At 38.6% G+C, this 22,011-nt stretch overlaps 1 protein-coding gene across 1 annotated transcript in view; it reads left to right on the forward strand.

Moving 5' to 3' along the window:
* The window catches only part of atg7 (ATG7 autophagy related 7 homolog (S. cerevisiae)), a 79,065-nt gene that overhangs the window by 6,757 nt on the left and 50,297 nt on the right, over positions 1-22,011 (forward strand). The window contains 6 exon segments of the mRNA XM_051672336.1: positions 193-270; positions 357-473; positions 1,144-1,173; positions 1,175-1,291; positions 4,119-4,207; positions 6,899-7,020. Of these exon segments, the coding sequence (XP_051528296.1) occupies positions 193-270; positions 357-473; positions 1,144-1,173; positions 1,175-1,291; positions 4,119-4,207; positions 6,899-7,020 (553 nt within the window).

Below are 22,011 nucleotides of genomic sequence, written 5' to 3' on the forward strand. Positions count from 1 at the left end.
GGACGTGGCCAATTCAATTAAAATTCACACTCTTAAGGAGACAATGATTAAATTCTGAATTTTAACCAACCTTGCATTCAAAGCATGTATGCAGCATTTGCATTTGCAAATACAGTGTTTTGAAATCATGACCAGAAATGAGTCCTCATAATGCCATCTTAATTTATACTGGTAATGTTGTCATTTTCACAGATTTGGAATGCTATTCAATCAGGGGCTGTGGTGGAAGACTCATCAGTTCTAAGCAAATTCATCCTCTTGACATTTGCGGTTTGTATGCCAACAGTTTTGAAAATTTCCATTGTAATTAAGTCCTTTCATCCATTTGTTTCTGACTGGTCCTTTTGTTTATCCAGGATCTGAAGAAATATCATTTCTATTATTGGTTCTGCTTTCCTGCCCTTTGCTTTCTGGAAGGAGTCCAACTCATTCAGGAGCCAATATCATTAGAGCAGAGATTCTCTGCCAAACAGGTGTGGTAAAAAGCTCAGGTTTAATACTAACACATTTTTTATGAACAGGACTCTGTATGTTATTTCTTTGGTACAGAATAGATAATGAGCCATTACACAATGCATTATGTAAAACAATGTCCTGATTTAAATGCCTAATTTAATGATAATTTGAATGTTAATGTTTAATAAGACACTTGAAATGCAGTGTACAGTGCCCCCAAAGCGTGACTCTTAAGCCAGACATAAACATGTATGAATGTCATTGCTTTATATAACAAAATATCAAAGCAAGTGGCCTTCATTTTAAAGAACAATAGGACAAAAAGGCTTTTCAAGCAAAACATTTGACAAAAATAGTTACCTTAAATTTGTTAGGTAATAAAACAATATATACACTGTTCAAAATAAAGATAAAATGTATTTGACAATTTGTGGTTGTCAATCTTTGTAGAACATGCCTAGAGTTAATGTGTTGAACTACACTTGTTGTTACTCTTCTAGCACACCTTTGTGACCTTGAGTGGAACTGACTTCATACATCCACTAAAAATTACTAGATTTATCTCCGTGAACAAATATTTTTCAAACGTCAATAAACTTTGATTTAATTTCAGAGAGTTTCATGAGTTTATGAGATGGTTGATTATTTATTATTTATGTTTTTTATTTACCTGTATGTATTTCACAGATCTCCAGCTTGCAAATGGCATATGATAATCATTTGCTCCTCAACTGGGGTGACAGCAGTCCCACATTTTCTGCTCAAGTACACAGATGAAAGTGTTGAAGTTGCTTCTCTAAAAGACTTGAACTCCTTTTTCACAGACCTAAAAAAGGTAATGTCTTACATAAAGCTATTGTTATTAACAGGACATTAACTAAGGACATTAAATATAACTGAAACGAGAAGTGTGTAGTTTTTTTGATGTTAACAAACCTTTTTCTATCCCAGTTTAATATGTAATATGCACAGCTCTGGGGTGCTATCAAATCATTGCTCTGTTTGATTGAAAGTCCTGACCAGCCTGACACAGTAAAATTGACTTAACCAATGGCGTGTGTTTGGGCCAGGACTATCTGTTTGTTCAAGCAGGGTAGATAGGAGAGTGTAGGGTTTGTAAACAATCATTAATTCTTCAGTTGTGTTTGTGACATACTTTTGATTACCACAGACAGTCATTTTGTAAATACAAAGAAAAAATGGGTTAACAGTAAAGCACTTACATTTGAAGATAAAAGTTAAAGACAGATTACTTACCATATATGGGCATGGCCATGAAGTTTTGGTATTTTCCTGTAGGCATGCACGACGTCTAGGCCTAAGTGGATTGGCGAGATTGTGTGTGCAAAGCTCAAGCAATATCAGTGAAAATGGTTAATTCGTAAGAAGTTGGTTGCTAGTGTAAATGGACTCAATGCAGTACATTAGAAGACAATAGAAATTAAGACTTGTTTTGCACGTTATTTTGAGCAGTAAGCCTCTTGAATGTGAGGTATACCTCTACGACACACTCTTGGTATACACGGAAAGGTGGTGCTCGTCAGGACTGATTGTATGTAGGCTCTGTTAAATTAGAGAGAATGTAAGTATAATTAATTATATTGATCTATTGACACTCAACACCATTGCTAGTATTAACTGTATTTGCCAGGGACATCATTTTATGTTCTACTGTAATTCTTGTGTTTGAACATGCACTTTGATAGCACCATAGTCCCCAAACTGCAACTGCACAGCTTGAGTTTAGATTTTGTACTAAGAATAGTTGTGGTTCTTAAATGTTTTAAGCGCAATAGACCTTATTCACAGCAGCGCATCTTTGATTTTTGACGGGAATGACAATGAGGCTGTGAGGGATCGATGTACAGTCTCTTCAATGGGTTGCACAGTTGTTTAAAGTGTTTTTGGATCAGTCCGCTGACGAAACATTGAATAAATATCTTTCCAAGAAGAGTTTTTTGATAGCTTTATACAGTGCATGCCATTGAAGAGACGGTGTGCTCTATTTTCGTAAGCGCAAAAACCGTGCACTACATCTTATCCAATTTTCATGAGCGCTAATTTGAAGATCATTTTTCGTGCTAGCACAAAAAAGTGGGTGTGGGTGGATGTCTTTGTGCTATCTGTGGATGTATTCATGTCTGTTTTCAGCACAAAGTCCAAATTCAGTTCCTGCATTTGAAGTTTGGGGATTTCATCAGCAGGTGGTAATAAAGTTCATATCCAAACTCTGAAAATATAGTGGAACATCAAATGATGTCCATGACGATCACTGTTGTAGCTGTTTTATGAAACAAATATTTATGAGATTTGTGTTAAACTATTTATAGGTCATGGTTAATTTTTCAATTATTATTATTATTATTATTATTATGTTAATATACAATTGTGTGTGTGTATATATATATATATATGTATATATATATATATATATATATATATATATATATATATATAATTTGTATTGGTATTTTTTCACATGTGGTTGTAGAGTGATTTTTAAATCACTGCAAAGAAGTTGGAAAGGGTAAAATGTTTGGATTTGCTATGATTTTTTTTACCACTTTATTAATTTGATTATATTTTCATTTCATTTGAAGTGAAATTTAATTTAGAAATATTTTTGGTTACATTTGTTCATGTTTCAATAAATGAATTACATTTTTCAAAATAAAAATGGACCGGTAGAAGTGAAGTGAGTGCCGAAACAATCACTGTTAATACTAGCCATGATTTGTGTGTCAGTAGATGAAAATAATTAATAATACTTACATTCTCTATAATTTTACAGGGCCTACATCCATATCCTGAGCCACATTTTTCATGCGTATAATAGGAGTGTGTCGCATTCAACAAGGATGCAGTTAATGCACAAAATAATGTCCATGTTTCTTTTCTAGTTCATTTCATACAGCCCATTTACGCCACCAACTTCTTATTAATGTGCTGTCTTTGTTTATATCGCTGGTGCTTGAGGGAATGGGCTGTAATAGGATGCAGACACTGCAATTATCGGAAAAGAACCTCCGAATTAAATTGCACTTGACCCAGCCCATTAGCGCCTTGTGCGTGCATTTTTGCCAAACCCACTTGCGCCTAGACTTTGGAAAATACCAAAACTTCATGGCCATGCCCATTGACTTTGTGCTTATTACTTATGGCATAGTGTTGCGCTTTGCACTAGTTCTCTTAAAATAGGGCCTGGTAAGTCTATCCCTCCCCTTCTACAGAGGTGCCTGCTGTTTACATGGAGCAAAATCCACCCACAGGAAAAATATTGGTGACACTTAACTAGAAGAACAATCCCACCTCAAAAGGACGATTTAGGCAACTTTACATACCACGCATTTTTAGTGATTGATTTCATGTAAGTGCTTTAAATAAAAATACAAACTTCACATTTGTGCTTTGAATCCTCTACTACACTTGCCCCATATACTTCCAATATCAGTGCATTACTGTACATACAATTTTTGTTTGTTTTAGATTTCTGTTGTAATCTCAAATCACAGGTGCTGTTGATAGATCTTAAGTTGTTTGTAACACAAAATATTCCTTTAACTTTGGAAGTGTTACTATAATTAGAGTAACTTTTATTACATTACATTAATAGAAAATGAGGGATGTGTCTTTTCTTTTCTTTCTTTTTTTTTTTTTTTAAGATTACTGTGGGTGTGTATGACCCCTGCACACTGCCTCAACATCCTGGCTGGCCCCTCAGAAACCTTCTCATCCTACTCGCAAAAAAGTGGTACTCCACTCATTTTCTTCTAACATCCAACTGCATTATTTACTTTCCATTTAAAAGATGTTTGTTCTGAAGCTAAAAGAATGTGGGTAAAAATTAAACAATCAGACTTTTGTAATTGTAATAATATAGTGCACTGCTTGGTACTAATGGATTTTGGTGTCATTGATTTTGTGCCTAAAACTTGATATGCTCAAAAACTGTACTATGGCTGATGATGGTTTTTTGTTAGTCATGTTGCACAGTTAGTCTTACAAAAATACTGTGGTGGTACCGTGGAATCACTATATTCATATACAGTACCATGGTATTTACATACAAAGATACTTTAAGTAATACTATGGACTGTATCGTAGTACATATCCATAAGTACATGGTAGAAAATTAAAAAAGAACATGGAACATTATTCTGGTACCATGTAAAAGAAACATGGTATTACCATGGTACCATCACCCCCTCAAAACAAAAAAAACAAAAAAAAAAACATGATATTGCCATGATACATGTCCAGGAAAAAACAGGGTTCCCATGCGTCCTGGAAAACCTTGAAAACCTGGAAAATTGATGACTAATTTTACAGTCCTCTAAAACCTGGAAAGTGAAAGAAAATGTCCTGGAAAATCTTTTTCCCCCTAATTTTCCCTTTGCCGAGAACGAATACCACCAGTCCCAAAATCAGTCATTAGCAGCTGAAAGCGTTATTTTCAGGGACGCAGAGTTTTTGACTCGTAATCTATTATATTATGGAAATGCAGTGTGTTGAAACCCCACTGCTATTGAATGCACCACAGGTCATGTCCATGGCTCATGCAGCAGCTACCTGTAGATAATGTTATGCTCGAATTGCAGACAGACAGAAGCCTGTCCACCCCTGTTCCCCCCTCTAGCTCCACCCCTGCTTAGGTGTACTACTGCGTCTTGCAACATTTGGTTTGAAGGGTCTTTTAGAAATACTAGCCCTGGTTGTACATCACCTAAAACATGCATACTACTAAATATGATAAATACAAACATTAACATATAAACATAATAATAATTAAAGTGTCAATAATGATCTACTTTATAAAACAATACTAACAACCAGGAATATTTTTTTTCAGCAGTAGAACAACCCTCTGTGATTCTTATAAAGGGTTTAACATTAGAAGCTGTGTGTGTAATTGTCTGTAATGCATTTGTTAAAGGAGACCTATTATTGCCCTTTTTACAAGATGTAATATAAGTCTCAGATGTCCCCAGAGTGTGTCTGTGAAGTTTCAGCTTAAAATACTCCACGGATCATTTATTATAACATGTTGTAAATGCCTCTTTTTGGGTGGAATCAAAAGCACGCTGTTTTCGTGTGTGTCTCTTTAAATGCAAATGAGCTGCTGCTCTCCACCCCCTTTCCAGAAGAGGGCTGTGCCTTTATGTGCTTCGGATACTACAGCAACAACAAATCAGAACCGCTTTTAGTACGACTCTCTTATGTTCACAGAAAACGTACATAGTTTTCAAAAAAGACAATCACCTTACTGTATTGTGCATAATAAAGGTGCGGTTATGAATTATACAAAAAGTAAGCATAAAAATAACGACATAGCTCTGTTCTCCGTGAATACAATCAGAGACAATGGTAACTGACAATAAGCGTTTTCGGGTTAAAAATTATAAATAAAGACATAGCTCTGTTCTCCGTGAATATATGCATGAGAATCAAATGTTTGGAAAGTTCTGCTTTATATTGACCCTCATTCACAAAGCAGTCCGGTGTAAAATTATTTGCACAAACATACACGAATTTTGGTATGTTTTGGGGCACATTTGCTTCAGAAACAAAACTTGTCCACTGCGTCTTCAGTGGCTCTGATGCCGGGAGTACATGAAGACTCTTATGTTCAATTTTACAGCCAACAACAGAACACTTATGTCGCTTACGAAGCTGAGACATTATTCTTCTCACCGTAGCTGCTCCAGCACGGAAAAAAATGGCAGACTGTGTGTAGATCACTCAGGGGCGGATCTGTGATAATAGGGTGGAGTCCATCACCAGTCATGGGCGAGGCCTGCTCTAACGTGACGTCATGTTAGAGCAGAAACGAAACTAATCACTTTGAGACACTGTTTTAGATTAATAGAAATATAAGAAAGAGGAGTGAGTGGACTTTTAAAATTGTAGGGTGGTTGTGTACACACACTGCCGACTCACATTTATGTTCAAACACAATGTATAAGTGAATTTTGCATAATAGGTCCCCTTTAATGTCTAAGAGCTCAATAGCTCATATTAAAGAGCTGATTTCCTAGATAAGTGTCATAAACTGTACATCTTTTAAAGACTTCTGGAGAAAGGGTGTGCGATCCCTTTCTTTTATTCCTGCCATTATTAAAGATTTCCTGGAAATGTCCTGGAAAATTATTTCTGAAAAAGAGTGGGAACCCTGAAACATTGCATTACTGTGTAAAAACAAAAAAAACATATATTAACATGTTAGCAAATGGTAATAAGTTTTGGTACTTTTCTATTAAGTTTAGGTAGAATTGATGGAACAGTTTAGGAGAAATTTTTTTTGGAGTTTTGCAGTTTTCCAGTTTTCAAATGTCAAGATATTCCAGCAGTGCTCACTCTTGTGGTGGCCTCTTTGTAATGGTGCTGTAAGTTTAAGGTCATGTGTACTCAAAAAGCAGTGTGTGTTTGTGTGTGTGAATGCCAGGGGTTCACAGCTGAATGTTCTGGAAGTTCTGTGCTTCAGAAACAGGATTCTTCAAGGAAGCCGCTTCATTCAGCACAGCATCATCTTTCGGGTCAAGCTTCCAGACCTGTCAGCTTGTGCAGGTAATTTATCATCTTCACCAGAGTGCCTCAGAACAGCAGCATAAAGGTAGAGCTTTTATCTGGTTTCTGCAAAGGGATGAAACCATTTAAATGTTAATATAGAGTCGTCAGCCAGTCTGCTGTAAGTTTAAATGTTTTGAAAGATTTTGTTGGGTTTCATGAACTGTGAAAGTGTACTTTCACTGTTTCTTCCTGCCTGCTTTTGGAAGATGCCAATGATCATGGTTTGGTTTGTTTGATTATGATATTTTTGTTTTGTTTACATTCTTCATAATTGATTCCATGTAAAAACCATGAATGAATTGTATACATGTAATTAAAGGTGGCCCTAGCCTGAAAAATCAGAGTTCAATGTATTGAACCCCAGTTAAAAAAAAAATATTATTGAATCTTAGCTACGAAAACGGCTCATTAAAAAATGGTTAAATTTCTGTTTTCAGAAAGTCAAATACATTAAAGGAATAGTTCACCAAAATTTTAATTCTGTAATTATTTACATCCCACATCTGCTCTTTTCCATGCAATAAAAGTATACAGTTACCAGTGACTGTCAAGATCGAAAAAGGACAACAAAGCACCTTAACAATGCAGCTATTAAATCTCATATGTGCATGCACATATTCAAGCTTGGCACATGAAGGTGTAACAGTCCAGGTTTGATGTCAATAGCCACGTTTCCACTGTCAGGGCAATGCGAGCCTGGGCTGTCAACTGGTCAGCCGGGACCAATAGCCTCGGACCTTGAGCCACGAGACCAAAATCGATCTGCATACGCCGCCCTGGTGCCAACATCACACACCACACCTATTTCACAAGCAACAGGGAAGATCAAGCTGAGGTATCAGACTCTGGAGACTAACTAGCCCTCGAAATGAACATGATGGAGACTGAAGTTGCAGTTTGTTTGCTTATTTTTGTCTTTGCTGGGTGGAAAGCAAGAACTAAACCACCTTTGACATTGACCCTGCCTCAATCTTGGCACTTGGCCTTTGGCCACGAGGAGGCACGATGAAGCCCCGGAATTGACAGTAGTATGCCCTCATTTGGCCCGACAGTGGAAACGCAGCTAATGATGCCAAACGCCATTGGTTCTTGCTTGTCATGTGAAAAGTCCTGACACGTTTGAATATGTGGAAGCGTGAATGAGATTTGAGAGGCACGGCCGAGCGGAAGATTTTCAGTGAATAAGACTTAAATGTCACTCTGTTCCAAACACCGCTTTCGTATTAAATAAATCACACATTTGGACGTATGCCAAGTCTTATGGACTTATTTTATGGTGCTTTTTTTTTTTATCCCTTTGGAATTTCTTGTCAATGTATGCTTTTGTTGAATGAAAGTCATACTTCTGTGAAATGATATTAGGGTGAGTAAATGATGACTGAATTTACATTTTTGGTTAAACAATTTCTTTTAAAAATACTTTCACGTCTCCCTTTTAAATGTGCAGAGACAGCTATAAGTAATCTATTCGTAGGTTGACTTCCTAAAGAGTATAAACACTCTGTGGTGCTTTCAAAACATTGCTCTGTTTATTTGAGTACTCCAACATGTCAACTTCTGGCTTCAACCAATGGTTAAGTTTTTTTTTTTTTTTGCGTAAAGCATGTTGTAGTGTCCATCCTTTTGGTGTGCCCGCACCACCAGGGTTTACTGTAGAGAGAACGTTACGTCAACCCTGAAAATGTGTCCACAGCAACGCACTTGAAATCTAGCTACAGGAAAACATATAACTCATGTGTGCAAATAGATTAATACAGCCCTAGAATGTATTGTAACGTTTATTCTAGTATCTGGACATGTTTCTCTGCTCAAGTCATCATATGGTGGAGATTCCCCAGCATTCATCTTCATCACACATCGCGGAGTCATACATCTTGTGAATTCCTCTGGTAGTCACTGCACTGATCATGCGAATGGCTGTGTGAATTGGGCTGAAGCTGTTGGAGTAAGGATGAAAGGACAGCGTTTTAGGAAGCGAATAAGTGGTGTTGAAAGCCTTCCCTGTTTGCAGTCGGGTTACTCTATTTTCACATGGATGGCCTCTTTCACCATTCTCTAAAACTGTCTGAGCACGAAGGACTGGGACATGAGTCGACACTTCAGCCAAAAGTGTCATAGAAGCGCCATAAAATGATGTGGTGGTTTCAGCAATTGCGTTTTTCATCTCACATTTGCTTTTATTACACTATCGGTAGGGAAGGGAATAGTAAGGAATTTAACGATTCCGGTTCCGATTCCAATTTCTCTTAACAATGACTGATCCTTACAGTTCCAGTTACGATTCTAGTAATTCTTTTTGTACTTTTGAGGAAGAATTATTTGAAAATGAGAAATGCAATTCTTATTGGATTTACTGTCCTCTGCAGTCTGTTGCCAAATGATAAGATCCTTTAAGATTTCTACAGAGCAGATATAACAAATCAGAAATAAATGTCATACCGTTCTTGTAAAAGGTGTGTTTGCTGACTTTTTAGAGACATAAATCCAATCCAATAATTGATCCTAAATAGGCTATATATATATATATATATATCACACACACACACACACACACACACACACACACACACACACACACTGGCAGCCAAAAGTTTGGAATAATGTACAGATTTTGCTGTTTTGGAAGGAAATTGGTACTTTAATTCACCAAAGTGGCATTCAAATGATTACAAAGAAACAGCACCATCACTATCTGAAAAGTCATTTTTGATCAAATCTAGACAGGCCCCATTTCTAGCAGCCATCACTCCAACACCTTATCCTTGAGTAATCATGCTAAATTGGTACTAGAAAATCACTTGCAATTACATCAAACACGGTTGAAAGCTATTTGGTTTGTTACATGAAGCTTAACATTGTCTTTGTGTTTGTTTTTGAGTTGCCACAGTATGCAATAGACTGGCATGTCTTAAGGTCAATATTAGGTCAAAAATGGCAAAAAAGAAACAGCTTTCTCTAGAAACTCATCAGTCAATCATTGTTTTGAGGCATGAAGGCTATACATTGCTTGATATTGCCAAAAAACTGAAGATTTCAGACAAAGGTGTACACTACAGTCTTCAAAGACAAAGGACAACTGACTCTAACAAGGACCAAAAGAGATGTGGAAGGCCCAGATACAACTAAACAAGAGGATAAGTACATCAGAGTCTCTAGTTTGTGAAATAGATGCCTCACATGTCCTCAGCTGACAGGACTACCCGCTCAACACCAGTTTCATGTACAGCAGTAAAGAGAAGACTCAGGGGTGCAGGCCTTATCGGAAGAATTGCAAAGAAAAAGCCACTTTTGAAACAGAAAAACAAAAAGAAAATGTTAGAGTGGCAAAGATACACAGACATTGGACAACAGATAATTAGAAAATTGTGTTATGGATCTTAACCCCATTGAGCTTTTGTGGGATCAGCTAGACTGTAAGGTGTGTGAGAAGTGCCTGACAAGACTGCCACATCTATGGCAAATGCTACAGGAAGTGTGGGGTGAAATGTCACCTGAGTATCTGGACAAACTGACAGCTAGAATGCCAAGGATCTACAAAGCTGTCATTGCTGCACATAAAGGATTTTTTGACGAGAACTCTTTGAAGTAGTTTAAGATTTTAATTTTTAATTGTAATAGTAGTTTTTCATATTATTAATGTCCTGACTATACACTGTGATCAGTTGAATACCACTTTGGTGAATAAAAGTGCCAATTTCTTTCCATAAGAGCAAAATCTGTACATAATTCCAAACTTTTGGCCGTCAGTGTGTATATATATAAAATATATATATATATATATATATATATATATATATATATATATATATATATATATATATACACAGTATATTGTGGTGGAGTGAAAATGTGCCCTGTCACTTTAAGGATCCGCCACCAATCCCTAACCTGACACTATAAAATGGCCGCCCGTTAAGGTGTAACAGGTGTGGTGGGACAAAGTTGTGTGCAGGGTTGGCGAAAGGAGAGAATTTGCCATCATGTACTTGTGCTGTGAGAAGTTAAATGGAATGGCAATGGAGATGTGAGATCTAAAAGGGATGCATAAACAGCGCCTGACACTACAGTTGGTGTTTTGCCTGAATTTATTGACGGGACAGCTACCAGTGAAACAATTCCTGTTTTGTGTGGAGTGGCGAGTATGGAGCCTGTCGACTGCTGAATTGCTCTGCGACGTAGTAGATCTGGAGCCAACATCGGAAGCTAAGAAGCTATTCTGACCAGCCCGGATCCCTTAAGGTAGAGTTGGGGTACTCTAGTTTGGACTCGGACTCGAGTCTGAGTCATGAGTCAAATTTTAATGGACCTTTAGCCTTTGGGACTCTGGATTTTTTTCAGAGTCCAGCCGAGTCCATGGCATTTGTGATGCAATGAAAAAAAAAATAACAAAACAGAAATTAATGAACACATCTCTGTCTGCAGCTGTATTAGCCCCTGAAGTTGTAGACGTAGCCAGAGTTGTTTCACTGTGTTTAAGCAAACATGTGCACACACACATACGCACGTGCACAGGCACACTCATCAGTCGACCAATACGCTTGAATGTTACTACAGAGACTACTGTATAACATCGACTACTGAGGTGGCTGGCATGACAAAAACATAAAGACGGGTATGTATCCAATGTAATAGAAAATAAACGAGGCAATTTCACACGACACGGGACCTGACAACTGGTAAAATTGTGTGTGGCGTTTGTGCAGCCAAGACAGTGCTCGCATTGCGGTTTCATCGTGGTTAAAAACGTAAAATCCTACCACCCCTGGAGTCGTGAGTTCAAATCCAGGGCATGCTGAGTGACTCCAGCCAGGTCCCTAAGCAACCAAATTGGCCCGGTTGCTTGGGAGGGTAGAGTCACATGGGGTAACCACCTCGTGGTCACTATAATGTGGTGGGGCGCATGGAGATTTGTGCGTGTTTGCTGCAGAGAATAGCGTGAAGCCTCCATACGCGCTATGTCTACGTGGTAATGCGCTCAACAAGCCACGTGATAAGATGCGTGGATTGATGGTCTCCGATGCGGAGGCAACTGAGATTCGTCCTCCGCCACCCAGATTGAGGCGAGTCACTACGCCACCACGAAGACCTAGAGCGCATTGGTAATTGGGCATTCCAAATTGGGGAGAAAAAGGGGAGAAAAAAAAAAATTAAATCAAGAACTTCATTGAGTTAAGTCACCCTCATCATGAAATAAAAATGGTATTAATATTGGATATTAAGTATTTTTAGGCGTAATGTATCTACACATGTAGGCTTCTATAGTCTCTTGTGGTCCACACAGTGTTGTCAGCTTGAACTGGTCCATAATAGCTTGATGAATTAACTGTAACTTTTTAAGTAGTCAGGGAAAAAAGGGTTATTGCTAAAGCAGACAGCAACTCTAAACAGATAAACAGCACCTATTTATTATTGATTGACTGTTTTCAAAGCATTGATGAGCTGCTCAAAATACATTCTTTTACAGCATTTGTCCACCATTCACAACATTCAACCATGCACAATAAAATATTAGGATATTTTCAGTGGGCTTTTCCAGTGTTTTTGGGTGTAGCATTTGCTGTCAAATCATGAGATGTAACATTTCAGCGAGTGCTAATTACTACTGTGTTGACTGATTTGTATGTATTGTATTTTCTCAAATCAGTTGGCAGATAGAGAAAAAAGATTCATAAAGAACTCTCAGTATAGACAATTATTTCTTTAGATAGGAACCATTTTAAATAAAACTAAATTAAATTGAATTGACATTTTAAAAATGAAGTAGAAATAAAAACTACATTAAAATTCAGAACATAATAACCTTGGTTGTAATGACTAACGCAGCTTTCACTTTCTTTAGTCTATGTTTGAGTGGAGGGAAAAAGCAACAAATAACTGAAATGTCAACAGAACACAATAAGAATTATGTTGAAGGACAGTTTTGTCCTCATACACCTAAAGCATATGCTTTCATTCTGAAACCACTTTGAAGTCTGTTCAGCAGGATACTAATCATAAAATATATATATGAAATGCAGCAGAGGTGTTTTTGTTACATTTATATTGACAAACCGTTTTTCTTAGTTGTGAACTTTAAAATAAGCTTAAAATATTGATGTTGAGTTTTCGGTTACAATTTTAATTCAGATTCATGAACGGATTCATTCAGACTCTACTCACAGTTATGGACTCAGTCTTGAGTCCGACTCGGCCCCTTTTGACCTCGGACTCAACTAGGGCTCCATTGTTTAAAGACTCGGACTTGACTCGGACTCGACTAAGGTGGACTCGAACCCAACACTACCTTAAGGTTTAACTTACCCTCTGTGTTCTTGCCGCTTGTGCCTCACTCATTCAAAGTACATGCAAATGCACTCCTGACCAGCGTACACTATTTTTCTGATCCCTGAGTGCTCGAACTTTCTCCCATGCACCCATACACACATATACCCTATACACACATCCACACACAAGCAGATGAGTTTATCACTTGTTTAATTTAATTGATTGTTTGCTTTATTTACACTGACTTAATTGATCTACATTTTCGTTATTATTTAAAATAAATATTGTATAGTGTTTGTCACTGGCACTTGTTTTATCTTGGTTTTTTGCACCATTTTTGCTGTGACTGGTGGCTTTAAAAGAGCTATCCGAGGTTGCATTTATTCTTTTTGACAAGGGTTTATCTTGTCTGGCGCCCAAATTTATTTATAAAGGGAAAAAAAGGTGTGTGTGTATATATATATATATATATATATATATATATATATATATATATATATATATATATATACAGTGTATATAAAATTCCTTGTATTATGAAACTCGTGTATCTTTAATTAAACATTGTCATATGAACAACCAGTCACTAACTGCACTGCTTGCTTAAAATCTCAGAGGTCTAAAGTAATATGACATAACAGTAAAATTCTGTGAAAACACTGTGTTCTGTTGTCTTATGTTGTACTTCAAGCTTGTAATACTTTTACAGTTCTTATTTAATTTTGAGTTGGACATTCATAACTTGAACATTAGTGTAAGAATAATATTATACCGGACTAGACCGGAATCGCTGTATGTTTCGCGCTGTAGATTCAACAGAGCTGGCTCAAAAGAGTCATTAATTTGTGTGTTTTACGCTGTAGACCCAGTAGAGCACAGTGCTGCTGCTGAAATGCGCTGCTGGAAACACCATCAGAGTATTTTAGTACAGTGTTCCATTAGCATTGGCGGAAATTTCACACGGGAACACAGTATTTTGTAAAAAATGGAACCGGTTCTGAACAAGAACTGGTTCTCGGTTCCCAACCCTAACTATCAGTTAGGTTTACATTTAAGGTTTAGGGGGCAAGGTGGGTTTTGTTGATTTAAAACTCAATAGATAGAGCATTAACCTTAAAAACCTCATCTGTTAACATTTAACTTGTTTTTAGCCCCACACAGTGGATATTTCAACTTGAAACCACTGCATATATGTGTAATGAACCACATAATGTCATTTTGCAAAAAGATTGCCACTCTCACTTAATTTTCATGAGATTAAGCTGAAACTGGTGCGAGCAGCTCTGATCGAAAATGATGACTGGGTCTAAAAATTTCTCTGACTCTGTGAGTTACTGGAACCCTTTATAAACAAATGCAACACACGTGGCAAGCGTCTGTGCAGTGCAGAGTGATTTTTGCACTGTATGACGTGACTAGGACCCTGTTTTCACCAGGTATTAAGATGTGGTTCAGGTGATCCAATCACATGTGGTCAGCCCTAAATACAGGTCTAAATGGGGTGTAAAACGTTTTGTGATCACAAAAACCACATACGAATGTAGTCAAAAATGAATGTGAGCACATCGCATTTGAGGCATAAATGTTAATCCGTCCTGTATGTGTTCCAACAGCAGTGAAGTGCCACCCCTCACCTGTCAATCAACCGCTGATCTAAAACAAGAGTTTAAACTTTGCCATTTACAAACATTTAAAAAAGCGCACACATACACAATCACGAAAGCTTCACGGATTGTCTTCAGTTTGTCTGATATCAACACAGATGAGAAAAAAGAACACCTGAAGCTCCTTTCATACTAGTAATTCACTAAAATTATGGATAATTCTGCTTCACACATTCGTGCCTTCTTTGTCTTTTCTGACTTTGTTGCGCTTTATTATCATGCAGTAACACACTGACAGTGATTGATGTATGTCGTCATGAAACGGAGACCCTCACCTCCAAATCCGAACACAAGTGGGCAAAGGAGATTCATTTAAGTGACCAGGTGTAAACAGCAATGTGTCTCACCTGACCACATGTGATTGGATCACTTGAGACGCATCTTAATACCAGGTGGAAACGGGGTCTAGTTGTCCAGTGATATTACATCCAAACAGCACAGGTTTACCAAACACTCTTTAGAAAATTTTAGGGAGTCAGTTCCGTTAGAATGTGGTTGTCACTGTCATTTATGTAAGGAATAATTGATGACCAGAGCATGTGCGCAGAGTGGAGTGAGTTGTCGCTCTGCTCAAATATTCGCTCATGTGCGATCGCTCAAAAATCATCGCTCCTCGCACACAAGCGCTCATGAGCGAGAGCGATGTTAGAGCGGAGCAGCATGAAATGGGAAAAAATTAGGCATCATTTCTTTGTCAACATTCTTGTTTTGTTAGTGTTTTTGCATCAGGTTAAAAAAAAAAAATCCCTCTTCATATTGGCATTCAGCCTAATATTTCATGGCGCAAATAACAACTGCACAAACAATACCTTGATGTAGGCTACTTAAAAATGTGTTTTGCCTTGTTCACTCTGCCCTATTTGGACGTGGTTATTTTATATGGGGACATGGGGTAATGAAACAGCCTTATTACCAGAGCAAATCTAGTTTATTTTAATCCTGTGCTAATCATTCATGTCAGTAATTTTTCCAGACTTTTTGCGGGCTACGCGTTCCTGTGCCAAAAAAGAACATAGCATCTTTTACCTATCAGACGCTCTGTAGAAAATAACCCCTGTTATACTTATCCCATGCAAACTGACATGTTGGTAAAAAGCAAGTGAATCTGCACTGTCCAGCCTGTGAACCCTTTAACTCATTGTTTCTAAAGTTCACCAAGTGTCTGAAGTGGATGTTGGTCATTGAGAAGACACCAGAAAATGTAAGACGCACTTTAAAACTTAATCTAATGCTGGCTGTTGCGTTTGGACTGATGCATGAGAAACAAACAAGCATGATTTCTTTTGATTAGGAAAATTAGAAAAGGACAAGTGCTAATTTTGTGATTTGTGCAGAGTGAATCGGAAAAATTGTGTTGAGCCCCACGTTTCGCAACATATTTTCTGGAGGGACAAATAAAATTACATAATGTGAAAAGACTGTCTCTGTTTTTAATTCAAGTGTGTACTGTAGGATTACTGGCTTGCTAATGTAACCAGTTCTGTTGTATTTTGCCAGATATTCAAGTCAGTTTCTTCTAATAATCCCAGATACATATGAACATGTTTAATACTTCATAACTAATCAGCACAGCTAAATAGCATACATTTTCTGATGGGTCAGTTACGCTTGACAGCAGTGTGTAAAGGCAGTCGACACTCTCATCTCTGTGATTTATACAGACATCGCTTATCCCGTGCGAATCGATGGTAAACCTAACAGACATCCGGGGTTGCCTAATAAATATATTTTACTTTGCAGATGGAAGTCTGGGAAACTAATCTCAAAAATCAAAATCAAAATCAAATCACTTTATTGTCACACAGCCATATACACAAGTGCATTGGTGTGTGAAATTCTTGGGTGCAGTTCTGATCAACATAGCAGTCGTGACAGTGATGAGACATATACCAATTTACAATAACATCAAATTAACACAACACAATTTAAACATCTGTTATACACATAATTACACTCAACAATATACAAATAATAACATACACTGTACAGTATACAATACGCTGTTTTTTTTTGTTTTTTGTTTTTTACTATATAGATACACATTATTCAATAAAAATTAAAAATAAAAATATATATAAAAAAAGTATAAATATATATATAGAATGTACAGTATTGTACTGTATTGACATTCAGGCTGTTGGTTGATAGTCAGTTGTTAAGAGAGAACATAATAATAATATAATTTATGACAGTCCGGTGTGAGATATAAGAGTAAGGGTAATAAAGTGCAGTGCTGATGTATTTTGATCGTGGGAGATCAAGAGTTCAGAAGTCTGATTGGTTGGGGGAAGAAGCTATCATGGAGTCGGCTGGTGCGGGTCCTGATGCTGCGATACCGCCTACCTGATGGTAGCAGTGAGAACAGCCCATGGCTCGGGTGGCTGGAGCCTCTGATGATCCTCCGAGCTTTTTTCACACACTGCCTTGTATTTATTTCCTGGAGGGAGGGAAGCTCACCTCCGATGATGTGTCTGGCAGTTCGCACCACCCTTTGCAGTGCTTTGTGGTTGTGGGCGGTGCTACTGCTGTACTAGGCGGAGATACAGCCAGTCAAGATGCTCTCCACAGTGCAGGTGTAGAACCGTGTGAGGATGTGGCGGTTCATTCCAAACTTCCTCAGCCGCCTCAGGAAGAAGAGGTGCTGATGAGCCTTCTTCACAATGACTTCAGTGTGGATGGACCATGTGAGTTCCTCAGTGATGTGGACACCCAGGAACTTGAAGCTGCTGACTCTCTCCACTGGTGCTCCATTGATGGTGATGGGACTGTGTTCTCTGTCTTTTCTTCTGAAGTCCACCACAAGCTCCTTTGTCTTACTGACGTTGAGGGAGAGGTTGTGCTGCTGACACCAGTGTGTCAGAGTGTGCACCTCCTCTCTGTAGGCTGTTTCATCATTGTCAGTGATCAGACCTACCACCTTCGTGTCATCAGCAAACTTAATGATGGCATTGGAGCTATGTGTTGCCACACAGTCATGTGTGTACAAGGAATACAGTAGTGGGCTGAGAACACAGCCCTGCAGGGCTCCAGTGTTGAGGGTTAGTGATGAGGAGATGTTGCTGCCTATTCTAACCACCTGGCATCTGCTTGACAGGAAGTCCAGGATCCAGCTGCACAGCGAGCTGTTTAAGCCCAGAGCCCGGAGTTTCTCATCTAGCTTGGAGGGCACTATGGTGTTGAATGCTGAGCTGTAGTCTACAAACAGCATTCTCACATAAGTGTTCTTTTTTTCCAGGTGGGAGAGAGCAGTGTGTATTGTAGATGCAACGGCATCGTCAGTGGAGCGGTTGTTGCGGTAAGCAAACTGCAGCGGGTCAAGATTGAGTGGCAATACAGAGCAGATGTAATCTCTGATTAGTCTCTCAAAACATTCGCTGATGATGGGAGTCAGAGCAACAGGACGCCAGTCATTTAAACAAGTTATTTTTGATTGTTTTGGTACAGGCACAATGGTGGATGTTTTAAAGCATGTGGGGACTACAGACAAAGAGAGGGAAAGGTTGAAAATGTCCGTAAAAACACCAGCCAGCTGGTTCGCGCACGCTCTGATGACGCGGCCCGGAATGCCGTCTGGGCCCGCAGCTTTGCGAATATTCACCCGTCGGAAGGATCGGGTTACATCTGCTACAGAGATGGAGAGTGAACTAACCTCTGTAGCTTCAGCCGCGAGAGCTCTCTCCGCGAGGGTGGTGTTATTTCCCTCGAAACGAGCATAAAAAGTATTTAGCTCATCCGGTAGAGAGGCAGCGGTGTTCATGGCGGAGTTTTTATTCCCTTTAAAGTCCGTGATGATGTTAATTCCCTGCCACATGCTTCTAGAGTTGGTGGTGTTAAACTGTCCTTCAATCTTGCTCCTGTACTGGCGTTTTGCGGTTTTTCGGAGGGCATAACTGGCTTGTTTATGCTCCTCCGCGTTCCCAGAATCTGTGTTTTGAACTGCCTCTGTGCTCTAGTCTGTTGATGGAATCGGCACCTGTCACCATCGGCTCGTGAATCACACCGAATTTAAACGATGCCTCATCTCTGATAATCCACTCCGTTTAAAATCTTGTACCTAATACAGCTGCCAGTACCAGATATTTGTCAGTGTAGAAGCACATACATATTATTGTGGCCACATGTGAAATGTAGCGCATTCTGTTAGGAGCAGAAAGTGAGTGTCTTGTGAGCAGCCTGAGCGGGGCTGAGCACAGTCTCGTGAAAGATGCTCCATTGAAATTCTGATCGCTCCGCTCCCGCTACACTCTGCTCACATGCTCTGTTGACGACGGACCGTTAAATTATTGAAAAGTAATGCAGTTACTCTTGTGTCTAGAACTACTTTCTTACGGCAGTGATTCAGCATCTTGGAGGCTTGGACTGCTTTTAAGCACTTATAGGAGTGGGAAGAGAGCAAGAGCGAGAGAGAGAGAGAGAGAGCGCACTCGGGCGTGTGTTCACCGGCGTCTGTCACAGATCTCGTCAGCTGAAACATAGATTCAAATTGTGAAACTGTTTAGCTACACTTCTCAGCAGCAGTGTGGAAGCGTTGCCATTATTGTGTAGAGCTTTTCAGTTGCTAAACTGTTTTATTAAGTTGTGAGGGTGTGTTGACATCAATACTCTGTGTATTGTACGCAAGTGTCTGTGTGTGCATGTGAATGTGTGTGATGTATGCGAGTGTCTGTTTGTGTGCGTATGAATGTGTGTGTGTGTGTGTGTGTGTGTGTGTGTGTGTGTAGGTGGGTGAGAACGAAAGAGAGAGAGAGAGAGAGAAAGCGAGGGTGCTTTCCACAGATATTAAAATACATTTCGAAAATGATTGACACTGTTTGTCATTCTTATTCAATGTACTTAGCCAATGTCTAAGTTTTTTGTTTTGTTTATTTTGCTGTGGTAGCCTGTACAGCTCTTTGAAATAACTGAAATAATTTGGCAAAGTGATATAGAACCGTTATGCGGTAAAGACCTGGAACTACTTCATAGCTGTGTGTTTCCTGAAAAATTATTTCACACCTTAAAACGTCCATCAACCAATCAGAATCAAGCATTCATCAGCCCCGTGATATATAATTAAATGGTGTGTAAACAGAACTGTATTAAAACACACAGGCATTCTGGATACATCCAAATGAACTAAACTTTATTAGGTTGGCTTAAGAAAGCCAACATGCTGAAATTCTATTTAAATTTATTATACTGATCTACTACATAAGCTTATTAGGTTGGTTTGAGAAAGCCAACCTACTGAAATTCTATTTAAACTTATTATTATTATTAGGTTGGCTTGAGAAAGCCAACATTCTGAAATCCTATTTAAACTTATTATTATTATGTTGGCTTGTCAAAGCCAACATACTGATCTACTATATAAGCTTATTAGTGGTGCTTGCAGAGCAAAGCATCACTATTGTAATCTCATATAATTATTAGGGGTTCAAGTGCTTAGCGCAGAAACCCTATTGTAATTGTTAAGATTTTTATTATTATTAGGGGTTCAAGCGCTTAGCGCTGAAACCCTATTGTAGTTGTTAAGAGTTGTATTATTATTATTATTATTCCGCCATAAAACTGATCGGTCAGAGCAAACTGCAAGCCTAGAGACTTGAAACTTGGTCAGATGGTAGTAGTATTGCTCACTACTCAGAAACAAGGACTCGGCCAAATCGGTCAATAGGGGGCGCTACAGTGATCAAAAACGCGAAACTGCTCATAACTCCTACACTGTTTGTCGTAGACTCAAGTGCTTTATACCATTGGAATCCTTGGCTCAAACCAAACAAAACATATATCTCCGATTTCATTTCCGCCTATACAAATTTTCCGCCATCTTGGATTTTTCATAAAACCTACTTTTGCGAACTAGTCCTAGGCTTTTAGTCCGATTGGGACCAAACCAGGGCTAAACGATTCTATAGAGTCTCAATATCAAAAGTTTGAACTTTCAACTCGAGCTAGCTACGGTATGCGAAAACATTGGAAGTAGGAGTGGCCAATTTTATGTAAATGGCTATAACTCTTGAAGGAAATGGGATATCTTCACCAAACTTGGCATTTTTATGTAAGAGGTCAGTCTTTGGTAGCCCAAAGTTGCCGCGGTTTTGCCACATGGTGGCACTATAATACCAAAAAACATTAAATTGGCTGTAACTATGGAACTATGTATTCAAAATTTTCATACATTGTCTTTGTCTCAGCTGCCATCATTGTCTATATGGACATTCACATATGTTGGAAAACATGGCCGCCATTGGCCAATCAAATTTCAGTAGCTATTACACAAGGTTAACAATGACCAATCGGAACAAAACTTGGTGGACGTATTTGACTCTTGGTCTGAGAGGGTTGTGCAAAGTTTTAAAAAAATTGGCCTCTTGGTGGTGCTATCACGATTTGTGTAGGTGTTAATGGTTGTATATAATGCAGTGTTGTGAAAAAACACAAGTCATATATGTCACCTGATAGCTCTTCTCATTCTAAACAACTTTGCCTCAAGAAGCATTGGTGTCTGTCAAAACCTACTTTTGCGAACTAGTCCTAGGTTTTTCACCTGATCGGAACCAAACCAGTGCAGAAATATACTCTGGAGTCTGATTATCAATAATTATAAAAAAAAAAACAACATTGAAATTTCGACTCACGGTCGCTAAAGTGTGCCAAAACATTCGAAAAGGGCGGGCCGTTTTTACTAAAATGTCTATAACGCCCAAATGAAATGAGATATTTTCACCAAACTCAGTACACATGTGTATGAGCTCAATCTAAGGTCATGGTAAAAAAACCGTGGAGTTTGGCCACTTGGCGGTGCTGTAACAGGAAAAAAAACATGAAAACAGCTCTAACTACGCAACCGTTAGTCTGATTGAGTTGAAAATTGGCATGCAGTGTCTTTGTCCAAGGTGCCATGACTGTCTATGAGGACATTGGCGTATCTCAAAAAACATGGCCGCCATCGACCAATGAAGTTTGAGCACCTATTAGACAAGGTTAATGGAGGCCGTTCAGCACAAAACTTGGTGGGCCTGTTCAACTCCTGGCCCTAGAGGTCTGTGAGAAATTTCTAGTGGGTCTCACCCATGAA

The sequence above is a fragment of the Myxocyprinus asiaticus genome, chromosome 35 (genome assembly GCF_019703515.2).
Source record: "Myxocyprinus asiaticus isolate MX2 ecotype Aquarium Trade chromosome 35, UBuf_Myxa_2, whole genome shotgun sequence".
Taxonomy (NCBI): Eukaryota; Metazoa; Chordata; class Actinopteri; order Cypriniformes; family Catostomidae; genus Myxocyprinus; species Myxocyprinus asiaticus.